We start from the raw sequence: 19,781 nt of genomic DNA on the forward strand, positions 1-19,781 counted from the left end.
CGGAATTCAATTCCGGGCATACGCCCAAGTCCCATATTTTCCTACGGACCCTCCAGGATCGTCAAATTACGGGTCCAGGTCCGTTTACCCCAAATATTGAGCGAAGTCAAATTAACTCATTTTATAACCAAATTTTATCATTTTTCACAGAATTTCATATTTAAGCTTTCCGGTTACGCGTCCGGACTGCGCATGCAAATCGAGGTGACTCTTAATGAGGTTTTCAAGGCATCAGAACACAGAATTTAATTTAAAGCAAGTGATGACCTTTTGGGTCATCACACACACATTCCAAAGTAATACGGAGTATATTATTATTTTTCTCCGTTATTAGCTATTTTTCTTGTTCATCACTGTTGGCCATTACAAGTCCGAATTGACGGTGAATATTTCACTATGACTGGAACTATTCTCCTCGTGTGGTTTAAATTCATTTTATCTTTGTTTATTCAATCTAACTCAATTTATCACTTTGTTTTAAATTTATCCGCATATCCTTAAAACCACTTACAAATTTAAATCCGATTTTGAGGGTAAACAATGCCATATACCATCGCATATCCTCTTATCCCCAAAGGAACATATGTCTTATATACTAAATTCCTTAAAGTCAATTCTTTAATTGTATAAGGTATTAACGCGTGATTATATTCTCATATCATAACGTGAGGATATATAACAAATGTATCATAAAGGGAAGTTTCGTGGGATTCAATAAATACGCAACTAAGTTGGATACTTTTCTACGTATGTTTCCCAAAAAATGGTAAAGAAGAAAGAATTATCTTATGAATGCGAATCTCTTTCATTTAGTTATTATGTAAAATCTTTACATCCGAAAAAAGAAACAGCTGATATATCACTGCACGCTCTTTTAGGATTTGATAGGTTTCCGCTTCTTCAAGAAAACATACTCAACGTAACAAATAAGTAGATCTTTTGGCTTTGAAAGAAATAGACCTCCCTTTGCCATTTCTCCTTATATATAAAAGAGCAAGAGTCACATCTCTACACTCAAATTAACTTAGCAAAAAACTCAAAAACCGAAAATGGCATCTTCAAAACCTTCATTTCCCATTAAAACAGTAGTAGTTTTAGTTCAAGAAAACCGCTCATTTGATCACATGTTAGGTTGGATGAATACCCTAAACCCAGAAATCACTGGCCCAACAACAGGAAAAGAATCCAACCCAATATCCACCTCGAACCAAAATTCCAGTCTCGTTTTCTTCGGAAACAATTCCCTTTACGTCGACCAAGATCCAGGCCATTCAATCCAAGACATTTATGAACAAATTTTTGGGGTCCCATGGAGTCAAGACTTGGCTAACAAGAAACTTGAACCCGCCATGAAAGGGTTTGCTCAAAATGCAGAGAGAAATCAAAAGGGTATGGCGGAAACTGTTATGAACGGGTTTAAACCTGATGCCGTGCCTGTTTACAAAGAGCTTGTGACGGAGTTCGCCGTTTGTGATCGCTGGTTCGCGTCAGTTCCGGCATCAACGCAACCCAACAGGTAGGTAGAGACGAATTCAGAATTCAAATTTAGGGGTTTAACTTATACACACTAATATTGTAAAAAATATTTACTATTCTCTTCGGTCAACAATAAGTGATCATTTTATATTTGGCACACTTATTAAGGAAATACGAATTCCTAAAGAAAAAAATGTATTCACTAATTTACCTTAATTAATTGTTACCTTGACACATTGAAATATGAAAATAAGAGCAAATTTTGGAAAAATAAAATTAATTTCTTCTTAATTATGTAAATGAACACTTATTTTGGATCAAAATAAAAAGATAAAATGGTCACTTTGTGGGTCAGAGGGAGTATTATTAACCTTATTTTCAAGTAATAATATCACATTATGGATGGTTTCATGTTAGGTGATGACGTGTGAAAAATCTTTTATATTTAATGGTTTTTAGGTTCTGAATTCTTTGAAGATATGAATTCGTACCTAAATATTCGTACTAATTTTCAAATATACATACCTCTGATTTATGATAAAAAAGATGGTTCAGATTAGAACTCGCACCTAATTAACACTCTCTATGTACGTACGTCCGCATTTTGGCGAATAGGTTGTTTGTGCATTCGGCGACGTCACATGGGCTTACGAGTAATGATACAAAGCTGTTGATTCATGGATTACCTCAGAAGACTATATTTGATTCAATGGATGAGGCTGGCTATTCTTTTGGGATTTACTATCAATACCCTCCGTCCACACTTTTTTACAGGTACGGAATTTGTTCTTTATTACATTTTTCGACATAATATTATCATTTTCTTTGCGTGTTTAAATGTCCCACAACTACGTACTAGCTGTTACTCAACCATCTTATCAACAACCACCAAAGGATGTGGTGCAACGTACGGGGTTACTTTTTCCTTAATCAGAAATTTTGGGTTCGAGCCCTAGACATGAAAAAATTCTTGGTAGAGAGCGCTTCTCCCGATGTAGCCTTACGCGGCACAAATTCGAATATAGTCGAACTCCAATACGAATACAAACACCGGGTGGGAAACCATTTCATCAACATATTAAGAACTGAATAGTTATTTCCTTAATCGTTAATCATCAATTACTAACATTGTCCAAAGCGAATTTGCTTAAGTTTGATAAGCAAGATTCCTACAAAAAGGTACGTAATTAATAATAGATTTATACCCAAAGAAAAAAGGGATGAATGATCCTGCCATTAAATATCTTTCCTACATTCTATAGGAACATTAAATTAGCATCTAAATTATCAAAAGAAATAAAGGAATATGAGTCTATTTAGCTGTGTATGGTAAAACGATAAAAAGGATCATAAACAAGCAAACTATAATTTTAACGGTTTACTCCCTCCGTTTCAATTTATATGACATAGCGTGACTTGACATGGAGTTTAAAAATATACTTAATAAAAATCTTAAAGATTTGTTATTTTAAGTATGTCATAGTGTATCTGTGTGGTTATAAAACTTTTTAATTTATAGCTTTAAACATGTCAATATATTTGTGTGATTGTAAAACGAACCTTCAAATAAAACGCAATATAAGAAGTGTACGTTTATTTATTTTCAAATATAAAAAGTGTTATTTCTTTTATTACATACTAATAAAAAAATAATATCACGTAAACCTAAAAAATGAGTACTATATTAGATTCCATCTATAGATGCAATTTTTTATTCGTTTTTTAATTTTGAGAAAGAGATTGATTGTGATGGAGGAATTTTAAGATTGATTAGATCTGTACTTGGAATTACAAAAGAAAAAGTTACATCTTCTTTTGTTTTTGTAAGTATTTTGAATCATTTTCTTCGTTATAACAAAAGAATCTTCTAACTCCTAGTTTAAATTGGATATCCTAAAAAAATTTTAAAAAAAAAAAACAGTTTTACCGGTTGTCGAGAAAAAAATCGAAATGCACCAATACTAGAATTTTAGATTGACAAATTTAAAAGGGATTGACGCTGCCGTCACGAATGGCGAACTTCATGGAAGCCCATCATCTCATCAATATCCAACAGATAATGTCAAGGGATATTATGTTACGTTACTCTCAACTGCATATTCTCCTAATGCTGATATCTCTCTCTTGGGATATGTCCAACTGGTCCTTTTGCTGTTACGCCCCTCCTTTTTAAAATAAATAATTAGACAAAAATCTACCCTTATATTCATATGAGTTTATGACATGCACTAAAAAATATAGCTACACAATCAAGTCACTTATAAGATAATCAATGGCCATGAGATTTTATGATAAGTAATTGATAGTCATAGCTATATAATAATAAAACATATTTACATTGTCAGTATGCGTAATTCCAATCCTCATTTTATGTTAAGTAATTAATAGTCATAGCTGAGGTAACATGCTCTCACGTTTTAATATTCTCTTAATAGTGTAAAAAACATAATTACATTGGCAATATATATAACTTCAGTCCTATTAATATTTGAAGAACGTTGACATAAATCCACTCCTTGATTATCTGTTCCTTTGCCTTTTTCTAACATCATATGAATATTGTTCGCCTAAATTATATATTATTGCAAAAAAAAAAAATATGTTATCTAACCAAACACCAAAAATAAGTAAAACAAGATACTTATTTTCCATGAAAATATTTTCATCCTTCACACCAAACACTATAATCTACGTTTTTTCACTATTTGTTCTAATAGTATGTATTATTTTCTCAAGTGTTTCAAACTGCTTTTATGCTGAGATGGAAATATTTGCTTATTCAGGAATCTTAGGAAACTGAAATACATAAAGAATTTTCATCCGTTCGATCTAAGCTTCAAAAATCACTGCAAGGAGGGAAAGCTACCAAATTATGTAGTAATTGAACAAAGATTTTTTGACTTAAAAGTATTGCCAGGGAATGATGATCACCCATCGCACGATGTATTTGAAGGGCAAAAATTAGTGAAAGAAGTGTACGAGGCATTGAGATCAAGCCCTCAATGGAATGAAATGCTTTTCATAATAATATACGATGAACACGGTGGTTTCTTTGACCATGTGCCAACTCCGATCACCGGAGTTCCTAGCCCCGACGGTATTGTTGGTACTACTGCACCTTATAACTTTCAGTTTGATCGCCTCGGTGTTAGGGTTCCGGCTATCATGATTTCTCCATGGATTGAAAGAGGAACAGGTAATTCTAGCCTTACTTAACTACTGTTTGGCCAATTTTTTTTTGAAAACTAGAAGTGCTTATATATATTTCAGTTTCAGGGTTAAAATATTTGACCAAACTTTAGTGAAAATTAAGTACGTTTCTAGTGGTAGCCGGACTTGCTTTTCTGCAATGGCAAAGAAGCTGGAAAAGAGCCACGTTTCTTTGGAAGCAGAAGTTGAAGCCCCATTTTTTCCTACCAAATATTTATATTTACCAAACTATTCTCATTGCGTGGATAAACCCTAAACTCTTGCATATCCATAAGTTCATAACACATTTATGGACAAAGTGCTGTCTCTATTTTGTTACATTTTAATTCAATGAAATTGAAATACTTCAGTTAATTAATGCTCTCATAATATTTCAAATCATCTAAGGCTTCATTTTGTCACTTAACTCATGGAAAAAAAGTTCTTGAAAAATATGACTTCCATCATATCAAACATACCCTAGTATTTTTATCATTACTAAATTTAGATCCCGGTCTTACATAATTTTTTACACTTCACTAGCATTTTGTCACACCATTAGGCGCTCCTATATATCTATGTTCTTTTTTAACCAAAGAAGAAAAAACAAATTATATATATATATATATATATATATATATATATTCACATTTTTTCTTTCCATACTGCCCCATTTTGAAAGTTGAACAAAATTTTCTTTGACCAAATATCGTTTTATAATAATTTATTTATCTTCTACGATATAAAAAAAAAATCCAACTTTAAGATTGTTATTTGTGCTTTATTTTTATTTTATGAACGTGTAAAACTCATGAACTATTTCGCAAAGAGCGGGTATTGCGTCTTATTCTACAGAATATGGTGTTCGTTTTGTTGAAATTCTTATTAATGCATATATGGTTCTTATATGAATGCAGTGTTGCATAAGCCATTAGGACCATATGCTACTTCTGAATTTGAGCATTCTTCAGTTCCTGCAACTGTTAAGAAGATTTTTAATTTGGATGAGTTCCTAACTAAACGTGATGCATGGGCTGGTACCTTTGAGACTGTCATAGCCAGATCAACCCCAAGAACAGACTGCCCTGGTAACTTTTTTTCCACTTTAGCTATTATCATTGATTTTCATCAAGCGGATTCAACATAAAGAAGTAAATATACAAAGAAGTCCACAAAATAATTTTTTATTAAAAAATTAAAATACATTATTGAAACATACCTTTTTTTTATAATTTTCAGATTTTAGATTATGCAAAAAAAAAAAAATATGGTGCAGTTTTCCTTCACTATATTATGTTATATACAGAGAGAGAGAAAAGTAAGCTTTTCTAGTCCAAAAAGTGAAAAGAAACATTTATGTGTCCTAAGCAGCAAAAAACAAAATGCGCCAATACATTTGCTGCTGACCGGACTCTAACTCAGGTGTGTTTTGCCAACTTTGAACCCACTTTGCCAGTGGGGTGGACTATACATTTGCTCCAAGCAAAGTCAATATATATTTTATAGACAGTATACTTTTCGAAGAAACCAAAATATACCTATACTTTTCGACGAAGCTGGTTCATATAAACCCTTTTGATCCCATGTGGGTCTGCGCCTCTTCTCTCTCCAAAAATATTTAGTTTATAAACAATAACAATATACTTTTCTTTAATGTAGTATCCTTACATTACAAGTTCTTTTCTAATTTTTGTGGAGCTCTATATAGTGAAATCATCAACTCCTTATCTTTATTGTGAATAACAGGATGCAGTTGCATTCATCTAACGTGTCGGTAATTATGGATATTGATTACGAATTGGTATATTTGAACTAACCTAGCCTGGGTATCGTTATTATTAACACTTTATTTTCCAAAGCTCGAGCCAATTCCTGACCAGAAAATACAACATAATCAATATATATGTTGACATAATTAATGTACTTAATATTTCTGTCAATCATAAGCTTAAGATGCTCTCATAAATATAAAATAGTAAAAGTACCGTCAAACCTCTCTATAACAACCTCGTTTGTTCCGAATATTTTTGGATGTTATAACGAAGTGCTGTTATAGAGAACATATATTATAACAAAACATGAAATTTGGTTCCGAAAAAGCTTAGCTTTTATAGTAAAGTGTTGTTATATAGGGATGATGTTATGGAGAGATATGACTGTATAGGCGTTACGTACATGCTCCAATACCACTTTAGAGCAAACAATCAATTATGTTAATTTCTAGGAGTTCTTGGCCACATGGGAAAAGGTTACATCTGGATTAGTGGCCAGTGGGTTCCGAATACCCAGATGGTCTTTTTTGTCCCAGTAACGTGCTAACTACTTGATTATCATTGCAGAAACTTTACCAGATCCAGTTAGAATGAGAGAGGCAGAAGCACAAGAAGATGCAAAGTTAACAGAGTTTCAAGCAGAAATGGTACAAATGTCAGCAGTATTATGCGGAGATTATATGAAGAAGTCTTATCCCAACAAGCTTGTGGAGGGAATGACTGTTGCTAAGGCAGCTGATTATGTTCATAATGCATTCAAGAAATTCTTGGATGAAGGTGAAAAGGCCATACAAAGTGGTGCACACGAGTCTACTATCTTAATACCAAGACCAGCTGAGAGAGCTCCAAGAAAATCCAAATCCTTTGCTTCCAAGTTCTTTTCTTGTATAGTTTGTGATCATTGATGATACCCTTTTAGTTTCACATTACTCTCAAAGTAATTTCTTCGACAACGTAACTGACATGATTTCAAATTCGAAGTAATTGAAAAGGAATAAGTTTGCTCTAATTAGCAAGAGTTTGGAACTAGATCTTATTTTTCTTATCAGATTGCACACTATAAAAGATTGTTATTGTCTTAATCTGTTACTACATATTTTCTGGCACCCTGAAAATGTCAACATATAATTACTCCCACCGTTCCATATATATAAAAGTATGTGACACACTCGTTTTTTTAGTTTGTCTCAAAAAAGAATGACGCGTTTTTGCTTATTGGAAACTATCTAATCTTAGCAACTCATTTTTTAAAATTAATTAATCCCCTTGTGGTGGCAGGAGGGGGAGAGTTTGGCATAGAATCTTACCATGTAAATAAATAACCAAAAGGTGACATGAAGGAGTGGGTATAAAACTGAACCTCCTACAATAGATGAGTCTTTACAATATAATATGCTCGCCAAAAATTGATCGTTGTGGTGTGTGATATATGGTCTCAAGATTAAATGCAGATAGAGAGGACTCATCTCCATAACTTATGAGTTGGCTATACATATAACAAAAATTAGCATTATCCATTAGCCTCACTGTACAAAAGTCTCTGTATCGTTTGGATTTATTTTGGTAAGTATTTTTGGAATTTCTTGTTCTAAAATTTGTTACTTGATCTGGGTCCTGGTAATATTGACTCTAGCTTTATTCTAAGTGAGACATGCCAAGTAATACTTGTTTTATTTGCCAAACTAGTGAATTTAAGCGCGATTATAGTAACAATATATAGTGTGTTTTTTTAATAAGTGAATGGTAAAATAATGCTATCGATTTAGTCACCTTTTTTTATTACGAAAATCACTTATATCTAATATTTTTAATCTACTTCTTCACACAAAATTTTACACATTTTTAGCTAAAATGGAAAGGTTATTTACACTTAATTTTGACTCTCTCACAATTATTTCCGTAAGATTCAGTATATATTCTTAAAAACTATTTTCACGATCTTAGGAATTTTATAAAGGAAAGCAAAAAAGAGTTTGTCATTTGATCTTTCTCATTACTTTTTAAATTTTTGAAATCCCTTTTTCCCTTTTTGTTATTTTTTCTTGAAAATGTACCTTTTTTTTATCGTTTTCTTCTCGTTAATTTCCTTACATGTAATCCTACCTCTTCCTTATATATACTCATTCATATATTACGTAATAAATGAAGCGACTATAAAATGAAGGGAGGAAGAATACTTTCTTTTTTTCTTTAACCTAAACTGATCAATATCAAATAAGCAGTGTAAAAGATAAGCGAGATACAGTTCTTTCTTTTTTTCGTAACTAAGAGGGATACAATTCTTAAAGTTATGACCTTAAGAATGGCGACATAACTACCATAATAAATTTGAAGGGTCAATTGATCATTCATATCACTAAGTACAACAACCTCAAGGACATACACTTATAATAATGAGAAAATAATTGGAGGAAAGAAATATAAGAATTAGGTACTTTTCAACATTGAATAGATGATAATGAGAAAAGAGACGAACATACAAATGAAGACTAAAAATTTACACTTACACTTCGTAGATAAGCCATTGCATCCCTAACAAAGTGAAAACAATGCCAAGAATTATATTTTGAAACTATCTTCAGATCTGTAGGATAAAGTTTAAGAAAACGAAAATGATGCAGAGCTCATTTTGTGTAATGTACATATGTATTTGCTTACTTCCTTTTATACATGTATTTTGATATATAACTTTGTGTGGAACATTGTATATTGAAGATAGATAGAAAACTGATTTTTATATGCTTCTGTTATAAAATAAAAGCAATGCAGTAAAATGTAAATAAGAAGAGATAGAAAGAAGGGAGAAGTGTTTTCTTCTTTCACTTTGGTGTATTGCTTTTATTTTATAACACGTTATCAGCACGAAGCTCTAATTTTATTCTTAACTCCCGCTAAGTTGAGTCATATTTTATTAAGGTATGTATTATTATAATCATTTTATTTATGGCAGTACATATCATATGCGCACTGTTTGCAGATTACTTGTGCGTTTGGGTATCTTAAATAGTTTAAGTAAATTGCAGTGATAAAATAACTATTTTCTTCCGTGCTCAACTCTTAGAGGACCTCAAAGTCATCAAACTAGCTATGCACTAATGTCATACTTATAATATTCATGCACTCCCTGGATCAAAATATATCTTTAAGGCATTTTGAAGAACTGTGAGAAATGAATTGACAAGCAATAATTTTATAGTTTAATTACTTTATATTTATTGGAACATATAAATAATGTTAGTCACGTTCGATTCTATTAACACATATATATCAATAATATAAAGTGAAATGATATATATATATATCAATAATATAAAGTGAAATGAAACAAGTATGTAATTTCTACTTTATGGCAAGAATAAAATGAAATAGTAGATTGTTAATATGATATAGCTCTATTTTCATTTCTTTTACCTTAATCGTTCTATTTTCATTAATTGTTTATTATTATAATTATTTCTCTAACTTATTTATCTTTTATGATAGTTTTCACTATGTCAAATTTATCAAAACTTGAATTTGTGGCACTTGACATCACCGGGAGGAACTATTTATCATGGTCCTTGATGCTGAAATTCACCTTGACGCTAAAGGTCTTGGAAATACTATTATACAAGAAAATGAAGCATCAAATCAGGATAAAGCGAAGGCCATGATTTTCCTTCGTCATCATCTACATGAAGGGTTAAAAACTGAATATTTAACCATAAAAGATCCACTTGAATTATGGATTAATTTGACGGATCGGTATGACCACCTAAAACTTACGGTATTACCAAAAACTCGGTATGAGTGGATACATTTAAGGTTGCAAGACTTTAAAACCGTAAGTGAGTATTATTCTGCTATCTTTAAAGTAAGTTCTCTATTAAAATTATGTGGAGACACTATCACAGATGAGGACTTATTGGAAAAAATATTTTCTACTTTTCACTCTTCAAATGTGGTGCTACAAGGGACATTAATGTATCTTGCCAATAATTCCCGACCAGATATAGCTGTCTCAGTAATCTTATTGGCAAGATTTAGTTCTTCGCCAACACAAAGACACTGGAATGGTATTAAACATATATTAAGATACCTCCAAGGGACTATTGATATGGGTTTATTTTATTCAAATGAATCCAAGCCATCATTGATTGGTTATACAGATGCAGGATATTTGTCTGATCCACACAAAGGTCGATCTCAGACAGGCTATTTATTTACAAGTAGAGGTAGAGTCATATCATGGCGTTCGACAAAACAAACTATGGTTGCTACTTCTTCAAATCATGCAGAGATAATAGCCATTCACGAAGCAAGTCGAGAATGCGTTTGGTTAAGATCAATAACTCAATACATTCAACAAACATGTGGTTTTTCTTCGAAAGAGAATATTCCAACAATATTGTATGAAGACAATGTTGCATGCATAGCTCAATTGAAAGGAGGATATATCAAGGGAGATATAACAAAACACATTTCACCGAAATTCTTTTTCACTCATGATCTTCAGAAGAATGGTGAAATAGATGTACAACAAGTTCGTTCAAGTGATAATTTGGCTGATATGTTCACTAAGGCATTACTAACCTCAATATTTGAAAAGCTGATATATAAGATTGGAATGCGTCGTCTTCGAGACATTAAGTGATTTTTCATCAGGGGGAGTAACTACACGCTGCGCTCTTTTCCTTAACCAATGTTTTGTCCCACTGGGTTTTCCTGGTAAGGTTTTTAATGAGGCAGCAAGTAATGCATATTATAAATAACTATGTACATCCCAATATTTTTTTTTGTAAGTTCTTAATGAGGCACATTATCTTACATGGACATCCAAGGGGGAATGTTATGAATAGTTTGTACATTGGATGTCCATGTTGTGAATAACTTAAAGATTAAATCTCCTACTTTATGTCCATCATCTTTACTTTTTATGTCTATAAAAGGTCATGTAATTGCAACGGAAAGATACACCAAAGTGAAAGAAGAAAACATTTCTCCCTTCTTTCTATCTCTTCTTATTTACATTTTACTGCATTGCTTTTATATTATAACAGCTTCTTCTTTTTCTTCTTCACTTGAAAAGGTAATTGTTTGTCATGCGAAAAGGTAAGAAAAGAAATGATATTCAATAGGGTGACGATAGTTGAAATAGATAATCACAGACATGAAAATTAACCAAATAAAAATAAGATGCCGTGAAAATCCACCAAATTCCGGTGAAATATTTTCTAAATGAACATTTTCATTATTTTATTTGTTTGAAGAAAACAAAAGAAATAAAAGAAGAAAGAGATACAAAGGAAAGAAGCAACCTAACCCGTCAACTTTGTTCTTTCCCGACTCAGAAGTATCCAAACCCCTCTTCCATTTCCCTATCTTCCTTGTCGGGATTTTCACTATCGCTGGCCTTTCTCTCCCCTATCTGGAAACCCATGTTCTTGTTTATACGTAGGAATAATTGGAAGATCGAGTTTTATAGTGTAGTTTCAACCTCTAAGAAGTTGTTAAGTCATTTTGTATACTTAATGCCCTTTTAATATCATGAATCCGTTTTACAAACGCTTAGGTACCTCTTTCAATGATTTCTCCACAGTTACAATAAGGAAGACTTTAAGGAGAAGGTGAAAATTAACAAATTAAATAGAGTGAAGTAGAGGATTAATGGAGGAAAAATTCAAAAAAAAAAAGAGAAAAAAGAAAAACGCAATTGCTGGCCATAGAGAGGTGACACATCACATTTTCTATGCCCAGTTATATATATATATATATATATATATATATATATATATATATATATATATATATGTTGTATTTAATAAATGAGAAGCTCTCCCTCTCTGCTTTACTTGCCGCCCAACCCCCTCCCATCTACCGCTCCACTTTCTTCCTCTTCTTCTTTATCACCCACAAATCTTCGCCGGGCAGTACTCAAGCTGCTTTATGCCAGAAAGGAACGGTGCTTCTAACAATATTATTTTCCCCTCCTTAATCATCCAACTCAAGTTAATTGTTAACCCTTCTTCCTTTGTTATATTTCGATAACATTAGTTTCCTCCTTTATGATATAAAACAACTTAATTGTCAGCTTTCAGTTTCATCAAATTAAAGGATCTCATCCATGTCCTATTGGTGAACGGGCATTGCAACATGCACATCATAAACCGGCTTGTGTGGAACTTGGCCGTTTCTTTGGTGTCCATCCTGAGAGTTGGATATTTCAAGCAGAACGTTACTTTGAGTTCTATGACATTGTTGACGCTTCTTCTCCTCAAAAGCACTTTTTTTCATTCCAAAAGTTTGGCCAAACACCTCAATTTTTGGTCAAAAGTGCTTTTGGCCAAAAAGAATCTTGGCCAAACAGGCTAGAACAATGCTTGTCCTTGTCCTCGTTTAATTTTTTCTCGACAGTGCCGCTCTAATTTAGTACCGACTGCTATTTCAAAATAAACAACTAATTGACTTGACTTCTTTTACGGAGAAACTTCTGTTGCTTTTTTGTACTCGTCATTTGGAAACGCCGGAGGGTCGTTTATCTAAGATGTTCCACTCATTAACAGTTTAGGAGTTTCAACATCGTTTTGAGGCAATTGCCAATGAGAACGACCTTTGATGTTATTGTAACGAGAAGTATTCTGCTTCTCATAAAGGCAAATCTCTCCTTCAATCATTTTTCTGGTTGATGAGAACAAAGGGGAAACTTTGGTAGTGGAACCCCACTGATGAAGCCTTGGTAGAGGAACTCCAATATTTAGAGGTTCAGGAACATTCATTTGTTTCTTATCATGTATTGGCTTGAGGGTATGCATCCCATACTATTCACTTCACTAGCCATGTCAATGGTTCTCCAGTTCAGGTTTTGCTTGATAGGGAAAGCACACATAATTTTATCTAGGTCCGTGTTGCTAAAATATTGCAGTTGCCAATTGAACCAACTGCAGAAAACTAGGACACAATTTGCTAAATTGTCGGGCCATTGAAAGAAAGAAAGCAGCGGAGGAGAAAGAGGCTAAGATCAAGAGAAATAAAGAGGCTATTGAAGCAGAACTTACCTCAATCAATGAGAATGGAAAGGCTCGGGGAATTATGGATGGCAGCAGATTCAAAGGAATAGAGCAAAAGCCAAAGCTTCTGCAAAATGATGCTACCAAACAAGTTGCTGAGAAGGAGGCTACTAAACAAGCTGCTGAGAAGCAAAATTTTCAGCAGAATGATAATCTCCAAAACAATATGGCCATTCAACACAAAAAACAGGCGGAAAAAATCAATGATATTAAAATCAGAACTTCTAAAAATAAGAGGAAAATCAGCAAAAAAAAACTCTCCCAAAATAAATCCAAAGTGTCATTTAAGCCAATATGGTGTCAAGTCAGCGGCAGCAAAAGGTTTAACAAAGGCAAGGTGGATCAAGCCAATCGACAACAACAAGAGCAAGGAAAGAAGGATGAAAGCAGTAACACTGGTGTGAACCTTGATATAGAAAATAAGAATGATAACATGGACAACGACTCTAGCAACGACTCCAAAGAGTGTAGTAAATCCATTCTAGCAAATAGAAATTTTGAAGGGTCAGAACAGGTGGTGCAAGAATCTTCTAATATTCAAGGAAATATGGCTTATGAAAAGGAAGGGATTAGTAAGCATACCAACATTCAATAAGCTCAACATGACCTAACCAAATACCTCACAACTAATGAGGGATCAGTCAGCATACCTTCAGAGATCAAAGCAATGTCGGGGATTAATATGGTGGTCCAACTAGACCTAGAATCTCCACAATCATCGACAAATAAACCTCACTCTACAAAGAAATTTGATCAACAGATAGAGGTGAATTTGCCAATAAGGTTACGGTGAGGATTATTGAAGACCAAATACAAAATGTCCAAAGCAACCAAGAAGACAATGAGGGATTCTCACTGGTCCAAAAGACCAAGAGCATAAGCAAAAAGATGGGAAAGAAAACTAAAGATAAACAGAACTCTTCCAATGTGGAAGGGAGTACAAACTAATCTTCCCCCAGCTTCATGATTAATTCCATCTTTTGGAATATTAGAGGTGTGAAATAAAAAAAAAAGTCATTCACGGGTTTAAAAAAACTCATCAACATGTACAAAGTGGAGCTTGTAGCAATTTTTGAACCTTTTGTTAGCATTAATAAAATTGACAAGTATATGAAATTCCTTGGCTTTCAACACTGTATGCCCAACACGAATGGTCAGATTTGGTTTCTTTGGTCAGGGAACTATCAAACCAGTGTGGTCGACAATAAGGAGCAGCAGCTTATCATTAAGATACATTGCACCCCCGCTAACTGTGATCTATATCTCATAACAGTATATGTCAAATGTACTGCAAATGAAAGGAGAGAGCTTTGGAGCAGTTTGGAAGACATTCACACACATATCAAAGGTCCTTGGTGCATTAATATTGGATCCAGATGCAAAAAAGGGGCAATCCTCACAGAATACACAGAAGCTTTGAGTTCAGTAGCTGTATGGACAATTGCGAGGTGGTGGATTTGGGGTTTGTAGGCCCTAAATTCATGTGGTGCAACAACTGGAGAGCTAGAAAAAGGATTTGGAAAAGACTCGACAGAGTCTTTGTTAATGACCTATGGACCCAACTTTTCCAGATTGATATAGTCAAACACCTAGCTAGAACTGGCTCAGATCATAAGCCACTCCTCATCAAATGTCAAAAGGAGCCTCAAGATGGCATCAAATACTTCAAATTCCTAGATTACGAGGCTGAGCAGCCATCATTCATGAACCTGGTAGAAGAGGTTTAGAGCACTCAAGTTCCTGGAAACCCCATGTGGAGGCTACAACAAAAATTAAAACTTCTTAGTAAGGATCTCACTAGATGGTCGAAAGAGAAGATTGGGAATGTTTTTGAACAAGTTAACATATGGGAAGCAAAAATGGTAAACCTGGAAGAGATTGATACTCTTAACAACCCCGATCAATCCCGAGAAGAGCTCAATCAAGGGCAGGCAGAATACATCAAGTGGTTAGGTATGAAAGATGTTATCCTTAGACAGAAAGCTCAGCAGAAATGGTATGAAGAAGGGGATAGCAACACCAATAATTTCATAGCTTAATTAGAAACCGGAGATGTAGGCTTCATCTTCACACAATCAAGGATCAAAATGGCTCATGCGTCCAAGGGGATGAAAATATTTCAAAGGTGGTTGTGCATCTATTCAACCTTCAGCATCAATTTCGTGATCATGAGATCCTCAACTATATTCCTAGATGTATCACTGAGGAAGATAATGATCTGCTCAATGTTATTACTGATGACGAAGAGATTAGAGATGCCGTATTTAGTATGATTGCTTCAAGTGCAGCGGGACCGGATGGATTTAATGGCACTTTCTATCAAAAGTGTTGGAATATCATCAAGTATGATATTGTAGATTTGTGCAGAACTTTTTCAATGGCAAGGGCATGACCAAATTCTATGATCATACATGTCTGATTCTAATTCCCAAAGTCGATTCCCCAACCAACTTTTTTGAGTTCAGGCCTATTGGTCTGAGCAACTTCACTAGCAAAATCATTTCTAAGATTCTTTCTAGAAGACTGAACCCTATGCTTGAGAAAATAATTTCAATTAATAAAAGTGGTTTCGTCAAGAGCAGGATGATTACTGACAATGTGCAATTAGCACAAGAAATTGTCCACAACATACGGCACAACAACAACGGGGGTAAAGTGGTTATCAAGCAGGATATGGCTAAAGCCTACGATAGAATGTCTTGGAATTTTCTAATGGTCGTCATGAGAAAATTTGGTTTTTCAGAAGCTTGGATTGATATGATTTAGAGATTGGTTAGTTATGTGTGGTATTCTATCATTATTAATGGATCTAGAAAAGGCTTCTTCACATCTTCGCAAGGTCTCAAACAAGGTGATTTGCTATCTCCTTTTCTGTTCATTATTGGAGATGAGGTACTGTCCAGGTCCTTAAACAATCTTTCTACTCACAACAACTTCACCCCATTCTCCATGGACCATAGAGGTCCTATCATTATACACCTTGCTTATGCTGATGACATAATAATATTCACTGGAGGAGATAAGAACTCGATAAAACTCATTAAAGAGTCAGATAAGAAGGTATGAAAAAGCATCAGGTCAAAAAGTGAACAACGACAAGAATTTCTTTGTTACTGCTCCAAACACCTCTGCTAGTAGAACTAATAGAATCAGAAGAAATTTTGGCTATATGGACAAGCCCTTTCCTTTCAATTATCTCGGATGTCCAATCTATAATGGCAGGAAAATAATTTGCATTTTTGATGGCATGCTAGCCAAACTTGTAAAAAGACTCAATGGTTGGCAAGGGAAGATTCTTTCCTACGGAGGGAAGATAACCTTAATCAAACATGTCCTCCAATCCCTGCCTACCTATATTTTATTTGCTATGAATCCACCCAAAGGCATCATCAAGCTTATGGAAAAACACTTCAATAATTTCTTCTGAGGGTCTTCTAAAGGAAAAAATAACTATCACTGGTCCACTTGGAATAATCTTTGCCTACCTAAGATGAGGGTGGTGTGGGGGTTAGGAGAATGGAAGATACCATAGAAACGCTCTCTCTGAAAAGATGGTGGAGATTCAAGACTCAACCATCTCTTTTGGCCACTTTTCTTAAAGCTAAATATTGCAAAAGAACTCACTTGGTTACCAAAGTTCCTACCCCCTCTGACTCTCACATTTGGAGAGATTTGATGAAGGCAAGGATCAAAGCTAAACCAAATATCATTTGGATAATTCAAGCAGGCAACTCTAGTTTCTGGTGGGATAACTGGACGAGTAAACGTGCTTTGGCCAAGGTAGTTCTGGGTCTTGGTTTCATCAAATTAAAGGATCTCATCCATGTCCTATTGGTGAACAGGCATTGCAACATGCACATCATAAACCGACTTGTGTGGAACTTGGCCATTTCTTTGGTATCGATCCTGAGAGTTGGATATTTCAACTAGAACGTTACTTTGAGTTTTATGACATTGTTGACGAACAATGCTTGTCCTTGACCTCATTTTTTCTCGATGGTGCGGCTCTAATTTAGTACAGACTATTACTTCAAAATAAACAACTAAGTGACTTGACTTATTTTACGGAGAAACTTCTGTTGCTTTTTCACACTCGTCATTTGGAAATGCCGGAGGGTTGTTTATCTAAGATGTTCCAATCATCAACAATTGAGGAGTTTCAACATCGATTTGAGACAATTGCCAATGAGTCAACGGTCTTATCAAAGCAGTTTCTAGTTCGTTGTTTTACTGCTAGACTGCGTAATGATATAAATTCATTTGTCTTAATACATGAGCATAAAACTTTAGATGAGGCCATTAAGGTGGCTCAATTACGTGAGCAAAGAATAGCTGCTGAAAAAAGGTTGTCCTGACATGTTTTTCTTAAAACCCAACCTTTGTTGCCCACCACCACCTCATCACCGTCGGCTTTCTCTTCCACCTTAATTCTCGCTCCACCCTTTTGGCCCTCTCAACTCCAAAACCACATACAAACCCCAGTTATCTCCCTCTTAAACGCCTATCCCCGGCCGAAATTCAAAATCATTGTGCGAACAACCTTTGTTGTTATTGTAACGAGAAGTATTTTGCTTCTCATAAAGGCAAATATCTCCTTCAATTATTTTTTTGGTTGATGAGAACAAAGGGGAAACTTTAATAGTGGAACCCCATTGATGAAGCCTTGGTAGAGGATCTCCAATGTTTAGAGGTTCTGGAACATTTATTTATTTCTTATTATGTATTGGCTGGAGGGCGTGCTTCCCATACTATTCACTTCACTAGCCATGTCAATGGTTCTCCAGTTTAGGTTTTGCTTGATAGGGAAAGTACACATAATTTTATCTAGGTCCGTGTTGCGAAAATATTGCAGTTTCCAATTGAACCAACTCTGAATATCTCAGTTAATGATCTAAGCACGTATTATATTTTGATGATTAACAAACCTGGCATATTTATGTTGAGAGAACCAAGTTTTATGAATAGGTTGCTATGCTTCTGGACTAATGTGTAGACGTGATGAGGGTAATGTAAGAATCGGGTCGTAGCAGACGAGTGTAGAGTGTTGATCAGACACAGAAATTCATAATACTTGTGCAAGTTGGATCCCTTAAATATATTTGTTCATGCTCTACAAGGAAAGCATTAATTGGAGAAGTTTGCGTCAAAAAGGATTTTGTGAATAAGGAAAAACTTGAATAGAAATAAAATATTGAAAAGTTGGAAATAAATAATGGAACCAAATCAAAATAAGAGAGGTTTTCCTTAACCGAACTATTCTAGGTTTTGGAGCTTTAATTGAAGAAGATATTCAGCCAACTTTACAACTACAAAAAGAATCTTTTTGTTTCTATTCAAGACTAATTCTATTCGTACGAAAAGGCATTAAATTTATTAAAGGATAGCAATTATCAGTAGAAAGGTTCTCTTGGAGAATGAAGCTGCTCAACCTAAGAACATGTTCCTGAATTCGAAGTTGTTGAAGTTCTTTAGTTGTTTATGTTAAGTCAAGTATTCTAAATTGTAACTTATTTGCTTTTAATAAGTGTAATCATAGGTTAGTCCAAAAACTTTGAATTTTTGTTAGCTTCCTAGACTAGAGTTAGTTTAGGAAGGGGTAGCTATAATTGAGTTCATTGTCGGGGTTAGGGTACTAAAGTTAGTCCCCTTGATTATAGAGTTATAACATAAAATTGCTCATTGAAGTTAAGAGAAGTTTGAGGCAAATACGATTGGGATAGGTCCGTGTTTTTAATCCCTTAAGCAAGGAGGTTTTCTACATAAAACTTTTTGTGTTGTTTAATTTATGCACTTTATTTCTGTTTGTGTCCATCTGTTTAGTTCAAAGAACCAGGTTCTTTGATATCATGAAAATTGGGTAAGACACAATTCAACCCTCCCTTTTTATGTCTAATTCAACTCTTAAATAACAATTGGTATCGGTACAGGTTCTTTCATAAGGGGCTAACACCTTAAAAGAATCTACAATAGTTGTACCATTAGACGCTCAAAAAGGACAATCAACTGTTAGGCCACCCTTGTTTAACAAAAAATACTATAGTTGGTTAAAGGAAAGGATGCAAGACTTCCTGGGAAGAGAAGACCTGGAACTTTGGCATATTGTTGAAAAAGGATCAAAGATCCCATGTTGGTTGATGACTAAAGTATCACAAGACCAAAACCAAGAGAAAATCATTCTAAAGAAAATGTCCAATGAGTTCAAAAGAATGTTAAAGCCAAAAATATTTTAATTTGTGGTATTGGTCCAGTTGAATATAATATAATCTTAGTGTTTAGAGATGCAAAATCCATATGGGAT

The 19,781-nt window shown here is 34.2% G+C and overlaps 2 protein-coding genes across 2 annotated transcripts; both read left to right on the forward strand.

Annotated features, from left to right (window-relative positions):
- Window positions 1-889: 889 nt before the first annotated feature.
- Window positions 890-7,519, forward strand: LOC104209959 (non-specific phospholipase C4-like). Its single transcript, XM_009758735.2, has 5 exons — window positions 890-1,516; window positions 2,092-2,250; window positions 4,260-4,672; window positions 5,583-5,753; window positions 7,005-7,519. Exons 1-5 carry the CDS (start codon window positions 1,050-1,052, stop codon window positions 7,340-7,342), a joined length of 1,548 nt encoding a protein of 515 aa, XP_009757037.1. The 5' UTR covers window positions 890-1,049; the 3' UTR covers window positions 7,343-7,519.
- Window positions 7,520-13,252: 5,733 nt separating this feature from the next.
- Window positions 13,253-14,431, forward strand: LOC138874971 (uncharacterized). The gene is made up of 3 exons (XM_070153771.1): window positions 13,253-13,275; window positions 13,361-14,055; window positions 14,244-14,431. The coding sequence occupies exons 1-3, from the start codon at window positions 13,253-13,255 to the stop codon at window positions 14,429-14,431; spliced, it is 906 nt and encodes a 301-aa protein (XP_070009872.1).
- The last annotated feature ends 5,350 nt before the right edge of the window (window positions 14,432-19,781 follow it).

This window comes from Nicotiana sylvestris, chromosome 8 (genome assembly GCF_000393655.2).
Source record: "Nicotiana sylvestris chromosome 8, ASM39365v2, whole genome shotgun sequence".
In the NCBI taxonomy this organism is placed as follows: domain Eukaryota; kingdom Viridiplantae; phylum Streptophyta; class Magnoliopsida; order Solanales; family Solanaceae; genus Nicotiana; species Nicotiana sylvestris.

Bases quoted from the DNA above. Each gene is read 5' to 3' on its own strand.
- LOC138874971 (XM_070153771.1), top strand. From the start codon at position 13,253: ATGTCAATGGTTCTCCAGTTCAG. The intron at 13,276-13,360 runs GTTTTGCTTGAT...AACCAACTGCAG, and splicing joins TCAATGGTTCTCCAGTTCAG to AAAACTAGGACACAATTTGC. The intron at 14,056-14,243 runs GTAAGCATACCA...TTTGATCAACAG, and splicing joins TTATGAAAAGGAAGGGATTA to ATAGAGGTGAATTTGCCAAT.
- LOC104209959 (XM_009758735.2), top strand. From the start codon at position 1,050: ATGGCATCTTCAAAACCTTCATTTCCCATTAAAACAGTAGTAGTTTTA. The intron at 2,251-4,259 runs GTACGGAATTTG...TTGCTTATTCAG, and splicing joins CCGTCCACACTTTTTTACAG to GAATCTTAGGAAACTGAAAT. The intron at 4,673-5,582 runs GTAATTCTAGCC...ATATGAATGCAG, and splicing joins ATGGATTGAAAGAGGAACAG to TGTTGCATAAGCCATTAGGA.